Here is a 7,812-nt window from a genome sequence, read left to right as displayed (position 1 = left end):
ACTGTTGATAATTCCGTTTTATATGAATTCCATGTTGTACGAGTCACTTAGATTTTACAAATACGTGTGCCGTTCACAGCCAGGCACACGTATTTGTAAAATCTAAGTGACTCGTACAACATGGAATTCGTATAAAACGGAATAATCAACAGTGTTATAGGGTGGTCGACTGTATTCTTGCTCATATTCGATTTTATACGTTTCTTCTTAAATAAAAGAAAAGTTGTACGTAATTTTTAATGTTTTAAATATTAATATTGTAAGTTTTTATATGTTTAATGGTAGTTTGAATGGTGTTATAAATAATGAAACCATCAACTGAAATCAATGCTCATCAGTATGAGTCAAGGGGCTAATTGTAGAAAGGTAAATGATACGTTAATTAGAAAGTTCGATATATATGGAACTTTTATATCTTTCATGAATTATATATATATTTTGTAATTCGTAAATTCATCAAAACAGTGGCCATTTAGACAGTATTAGCAAGCCTTGTGATAGATAAGCCTTATTCTAAAAATCTGGACATCGTCACTATTATCAGAAAATTGTTTTAAAGTTGAAAAATCTTTCTGTAGTTCTGTTATTATTACCATATTCCCACATGTCAGTGGCGAGTTTTAGCATCATTAGGTCCAGACGAATTTGAATTAGGGAGTTCCGTGTACGGTACATTGTTGACTTTAGACGTTTTTCTTACGAAAGAATGTTTTTGGGAAGTATTTTCTTACGAAAGATTAGTTTGATGGACAAAAGGGCAATTACCTGGAGCTTCCACCAACAGGGTACCCCCAGGCAATTGCCCTTTTGCCTATAGAATAAGGCGCTACTGCCACATGCAATTTCAAATTAGATACACTCTAATTTCTAATTTACAATATTTAATTAAAGTAATAAAACAATTAACAGTGCTTTTTTATTTATTAAAATAAACTTTAATTTGATGAAAGATTATGTAACTATCTTATCTAATAATCAATATTTTTTTGATATAGATAAATGACACTTCAGAATCTAATGAATGGCATGCGATAAAAGTTACAAAAAAAATGGTCTCTAGTCATTGTGTTGAGGGGTAAGAAAAATACGGAACACTACTAATCAGTGCTGCCATCTAGGCCAATCCGTCTACGACTTTCGTTTGACCCGGTTAATTCTCCTTGTCCTTAAAATATTATATTATAATTCTACTTCTTCTAATCATTAGATCGCTCTAACATTGTACACTTTGACCTCGCAATATTTGATATCGTCACAGTTAATTAAATACGTTAATATTTCCCAATTTGCGTGTGGTGATATTTGGTATCGCCAATCTTCCCATGGACTAGAAAATAGTTTTGATATTTAAAATAAATATTCAGTCTAATAAACAAAGTAGTATAAAATAACACGAGTTTTTTCTTTATTTTTTAACCCGATGCCGAAATTTAAATACAGTCGACCCCCCATAACACTGTTGATTATTCCGTTTTATATGAATTCCATGTTGTACGAGTCACTTAGATTTTACAAATACGTGTGCCGTTCACAGCCAGGCACACGTATTTGTAAAATCTAAGTGACTCGTACAACATGGAATTCGTATAAAACGGAATAATCAACAGTGTTATAGGGTGGTCGACTGTATTCTTGCTCATATTCGATTTTATACGTTTCTTCTTAAATAAAAGAAAAGTTGTACGTAATTTTTAATGTTTTAAATATTAATATTGTAAGTTTTTATATGTTTAATGGTAGTTTGAATGGTGTTATAAATAATGAAACCATCAACTGAAATCAATGCTCATCAGTATGAGTCAAGGGGCTAATTGTAGAAAGGTAAATGATACGTTAATTAGAAAGTTCGATATATATGGAACTTTTATATCTTTCATGAATTATATATATATTTTGTAATTCGTAAATTCATCAAAACAGTGGCCATTTAGACAGTATTAGCAAGCCTTGTGATAGATAAGCCTTATTCTAAAAATCTGGACATCGTCACTATTATCAGAAAATTGTTTTAAAGTTGAAAAATCTTTCTGTAGTTCTGTTATTATTACCATATTCCCACATGTCAGTGGCGAGTTTTAGCATCATTAGGTCCAGACGAATTTGAATTAGGGAGTTCCGTGTACGGTACATTGTTGACTTTAGACGTTTTTCTTACGAAAGAATGTTTTTGGGAAGTATTTTCTTACGAAAGATTAGTTTGATGGACAAAAGGGCAATTACCTGGAGCTTCCACCAACAGGGTACCCCCAGGCAATTGCCCTTTTGCCTATAGAATAAGGCGCTACTGCCACATGCAATTTCAAATTAGATACACTCTAATTTCTAATTTACAATATTTAATTAAAGTAATAAAACAATTAACAGTGCTTTTTTATTTATTAAAATAAACTTTAATTTGATGAAAGATTATGTAACTATCTTATCTAATAATCAATATTTTTTTGATATAGATAAATGACACTTCAGAATCTAATGAATGGCATGCGATAAAAGTTACANGGGATGGTACCAATTCTCGAACCGTGTTAGAGTGAATCCGTGCTATAGAAGTGCCGTGTTATACGGGGGTTACCTGTATTTCTAAAAATGTACCGGGGCGCTACTTTTTAAACAACCCCCAAGTGCATATTTTGTTAAAAGGGAATCAGACTTTACCGTTTGTTTTTCATCATTTATTTATATATTAAAGTACATAAATCAAAATTGAAATGTCTATTAAAGGAATATTAAATTGTCAACTTCTGTACTAGAGAAATTCTCAAACAAGATCGACGATTCAATTTCATTTCTTGCAAATCTGGGCTCAATATCAGCATAAGCATCGTTGTATTCTTTTTTAAATATATATAACAATTCTAATAGTAACGAAAGCTCAACAAGAAGATTAGCATTAGTACCAAATTTAATCAATTTAATAAATTGTTCGGGCGAAAGCTGCTTGTGAAATCCACTAAACATACATTATTTAGTTTTTCTGCGGTTGCTATTGATACCGGCAATTTGAAAATTATTGAACAATGGAATCCGAAAAGGGTGTGGAAGAAACATAGCCTAAAAAAAAAGGTTGAAGTATCGACAATTGAAATTAAAAAAAGGAACCTATCGCGAAACATAAAAGCGGTACACTTGTGATGGATCTGGCAGCCATGTTTAAGATGCCGAAGTCGACGGTGTGCGAATAGTAAATGCAATTTTCATTTTATTATACATTATTTACGCATTTTATTTATTTATTTTTTCAAGTTTTAATTTATTATTAGAGCTTGCAATTGTTTTATTTTTACATTAAATAATTGTATCTGCAGTTTTAAGTTTATCGAAATATGTATTGTTCGAAGTCAGGGAATAAATTAATTTGCTTCCCATTATTTCTTATGGTTAAAATTACTTCGGAGTTCGAACGACCTCCTAGAATGAATTAAGTTTGTAGTACGAGGCACCATTGTAGTTTATTCTTTTTGATTTTTTAAAATATAGTACAGTAGATCCCCTATAGCACTGTTGATAATTCCGTATTATATGAATTCCATGTTTTACGAGTCACTTAGATTTTTACAAATACGTGTGCCGGGCTGTGAATGGCTCACGTATTTGTAAAATCTAAGTGACTCGTACAACATAGAATTCATATAAAACGGAATTATCAACAGTGTTATAGGGGGTCTACTATACTTTAGGGAGAAACGTAATCATTGATCTTTTCAGTTAATCCCGATACACGCAAAATTTATCAATAAATAGGTGCATTTCAAAATGTCTAAATATTCCTTTGATTAATTATTATTTTGTATGAAAGATAACTTAAAGCACAGAGGCATAAATATGAGAATTGCAATTGCCCGTGAACAGATGTTTGTTACTGTATAAGTTTGTACTACATTATAATACAGTATTACACAATAGAAAACATTTTAAATTTATTATTAGTATTTACAAATTTGATACCTATTACAAATTGGTGTAGGCTACTATTAGTTTTGAGCGTAATTAATGGTCGATGATGTATCTTGAGGCGAAAACTGGATAAAGTATGATGCAGCTGATAATGATGATGATTGGAAATCGGGTACACGATGGTACTAAGAAATAGACGTTGTACTCTCGTATTAGTTTTTATAGTTTGCAAAAGTTGCATTGCTTGAATTCTGAATGTAAATTTTTGTTAGGCATTGAAGTTTCTGAGGAAGAAGCGAAAAAAAATGCAACATCAACTTTCAGTATATTTTTGGCATATGAGCTTGCATAAAATCTATCAATGAACGTTTCGTGTCTTTTCCTTTACGATTTTTGTATGTGGAGGTTTATTTGATGTAGAAGAAGTAGTACAGTATGTGTCGATTAATATCAAAACCATCTGCTCCCGTATTGATATCATCTTGATTTTCTTTACCTGCCTCGTCGTTATTTGATTTTTCATTTTCAAAAGCTGTACCTCTTGGTTCTGTATTTGTTTTAGAAATATAATCGCTCTCGTATATTCCTTCTTATTTTCCTAGCGCCAGAACCAGACCTTCAAGGTTCTGCTTATCTTTTAAACTTCTAAAGGTCATTCGGCTCAGAATTTGGTTCGTGAGGTCATCTCGAGCGGTTGGAAAGCGAAATAAGTCACGGGATTATACCGCTGTGACTTTTCAGCGTCTATGTGAACTGTTACGCTGTCTTTCCGCAGTGGGAATGCAGCGCGTATAGCGATACTGTGAATCGGTCTTAATTATCTCTAAGAGAGAATTTTAAAAAATAAATTGTACTGTACATATTTTATTAGCATGGTTCCTGCGCAAAACATGACGCAAATCTGTAATGTGTTCCGTATTTTTTTTTTTAGACAACCGGTTGGCTGAGGCAAAGCTTACCATACTGGGGGATCCAGGGTCAAATTTGGACGAGCAACACCAGAAATTTTTCATGGGCAATGTATTTCGAATAAGTCCAGTCATATCCCTAACCATCAAGCATCTCCCCATTGTCGACCTTTGCAAATCCACAATGAGTATTTAAAAAAAAAAAAAAAAAAAAAAAAGGTTCTTTTAGTGCCGACAAAGCGGAAAGAGTTAAAAATAATTTTTAAGAATCATTTATATTGTTTGAAATTTCCTACGATAGATCATTATTACAATTGTAACAATAACCTCATTTAAATTATTGTATTGGTATAAATAGATATTACAATTCATTGTTTATATACAACAATATGTAAATATATTCGAAGAATAATAGAAATGGCTCGTTTCAATTCGATCAACCTTCGAGAATGCATGGCAAATTTGAATATTAAACGACCGACATCATCGTTTCTGTACTTCTGCAAAGCGTAAAGACAGAATCAAAATCGCTCATCGCTAAAGAAATTAGCAAAAAGTATGGAAATCCGAGTTAAATTTTAGGCGTGAGGAATTCGAAATCGTGGCTCTAAACGATAGACTGAGATAACGAAAAGAAAAATCTAAGCTAAATTTCATCAACTTGAGAAGTGAAGAAACTTTATTAAAGCGACCGATACCACCATTTTTATATTTTGTAAAATATGAACGATCGAAAAGAGGTCCTATATCTTTAAAGAAATTAGGCAAAGTTTGGAGATCTTCATCCCAAATCTCAAAGGCCGAATATTGGATACAAACATGGTAGACAACAAGAAACGAAGTCGATAACACGATTTCTCTCATCGAGAAACAGAATATTTAATGGTGCATTTGGCATTCTAACCGTAACTGAAGAATATTTCATAAGCCAATTGATGTAAACATTGATTGAACTGTTGACATTGTAAAATGTTTTAGTGTATTACACAATTTTGTTCGCCAACGTTTCGAGGACTATCATGACAATGACAATACAATATTCAATCTAATTGCCAATAGTTATAGAGAAGCTTTAATCAATTACTTTATAAGTAACGGAAAGACAGTTTCATGGTAGTATTAAAGAATATAATTATTGGTACCAATAAAAGAGACAATACTTACGAATTATTTTTTGTTCAGTTACTAACTTTGTAGTAAAATTATGAAATAAAGAAGAACGTACTGTACATTGGTCCACTCACTTTTGTTCTTGTAATCTTCATGTGCAGTATGAACTTTTTTTCAACTTCACATACAGATGTTAACATTTCAGTATCGCTCGAAATTTTATTCAAAATGGACAATTTTACATTCGTGTGGCCACCTGCACTCTTTTATATATGTGTAGATGTCCACCTAGACCCACCAGTGGCCAAGCGACCTTCGTACCCCGAACACTGGGAGTTCGGTCGTGGGTTCGCACCTCTCTCGGACGAGCTGGCCATGTGGAGTTTTCCGTGTTTTCTCCACATCTGTAACGCCTAAATAGGGGTCAGTTTTCCTTAAAAAGACCTCCCGGAAGGCATCCCTTAGACAGATCGCCCAAGTGTTGCGTTGCCATAACTTAACAAACAAACAAGATGTCCACCAGCGGCCGAGTGGTTAGCCTCTCTCGTCCTATACTCGAACACGCAGAACAATAAACTTTGGATTTTTTACAATAGATGTTACGTTTATCCACAGGCCTACATTTTGTACCTATGTAATAAAACGTTCAGATATGTCGGGCTCACTACCCTGCCTCCTTGTTGTGGGTCTGGTCGAATAGCTATTAGCTTGTTAAACCAAAAGGCCCTCTTAGTGCCCACAAGACAGAGTTAATATACAATATACTTACTCTGAAATATTTTTAAATTCAGTAAAGAGAAAAAATAGCTTCGTGTAATTTACAAAAATCAATTTTTTTATGATAAAAAAATTCCAAGATTCTATTACTTTTTTAAGAAATAAAATGCCAGAAGTTCTTCCCTTCTAAATTATACAGTCGACCCCCTATAACACAGTTGATAATTCCGTTTTATATGAATTCTATGTTGTACGAGTCACAATTTTACAAATTCTTGTGCTGGGCTGTGAACGGCACACGTATTTGTAAAATCTAAGTGACTCGTACAACATGGAATTCATATAAAACGGAATTATCAACAGTGTTATAGGGGGTCTACTGTACTTTTTATCTGCAATTAGAGAGACTTTATAAACACTTATGCACATTATCTAGATTTAACAATAGAAAAAAAATACAATTTTCTGATCTTCGTTTCCTTGTATTTTTTTTTTTTTTTTTAAATCTTTCCGAGTAATTTTAACTAATATGCAATTTACTAATAAAATAATTACATAAATAAATTTTTATTTAAATTGAATATATATTTGAAAATTACTTAAATTATACAATAGTTTTCTTACTTTACTGATGTGTAATTTTACATTTTTTAAAGATTTAATCTTATCCAAAAAACTTGAAACATTGAGGAACTTTGGTTACGCTCAATGATTAAAGAGTATTGTTTTAGTTGCTCTGCTTTTTTTTCTAATGGCAATTGTCTGAAAAAAAATTTATAATGGACATCTATTTACTGCAGTTTTCGTGTAATTTTAAATTATTTCTATAAAATAACCTTTTGTTTTGTTTTTAAATAGTATTTGCAATACGAAATGTATAAGAATTCCTCCGAGGATCTTGAACTTCTTTGAAAAATTATAGTTTAGATGTCACCCAAAAATATACGAAGATAAAATAGGTACAGTACAGTAGAGCCTCGATTATCCGACCCCCGATTAACCGACCGTCCTAGTCGGCAAATTTCAAATGTCCGCTAGTGATGTGGCGCTACAATATTTGGCTATGTCTTGGCTACTTTAATATTATTTTTACGTGTTTTAGCTGGCAACACTCATTCGACCATGAAAGGGAGCCAGTATTTAAACGAAGCTTAATTTTCTAATTTTTAACGATACAATAGCG

At 32.3% G+C, this 7,812-nt stretch overlaps 1 protein-coding gene across 2 annotated transcripts in view; it reads left to right on the top strand.

Annotated features, from left to right (window-relative positions):
* Nucleotides 1-7,812, top strand: part of LOC111619079 (catenin delta-2-like) — a 70,510-nt gene that overhangs the window by 8,153 nt on the left and 54,545 nt on the right. Inside the window, exon 1 of one of the 2 annotated variants that reach the window (XM_023360728.1) lies at nucleotides 1,035-1,075. The exons of the other annotated variant lie outside the window; for it this stretch is intronic. Within the exon in view, the coding sequence (XP_023216496.1) occupies nucleotides 1,050-1,075 (26 nt within the window). The 5' untranslated portion in view covers nucleotides 1,035-1,049. Of the gene's footprint in view, nucleotides 1-1,034; nucleotides 1,076-7,812 lie in introns of those variants that run through there. 2 annotated transcript variants of the gene reach the window in all.

Source organism: Centruroides sculpturatus, unplaced genomic scaffold, assembly GCF_000671375.1.
Source record: "Centruroides sculpturatus isolate CEXI.00-Female unplaced genomic scaffold, Cexi_2.0 scaffold170, whole genome shotgun sequence".
NCBI lineage: Eukaryota > Metazoa > Arthropoda > Arachnida > Scorpiones > Buthidae > Centruroides > Centruroides sculpturatus.
The sequence above is the reverse complement of the archived record's forward strand: the minus strand, read 5'-3'. Positions and strand labels throughout refer to the sequence as shown.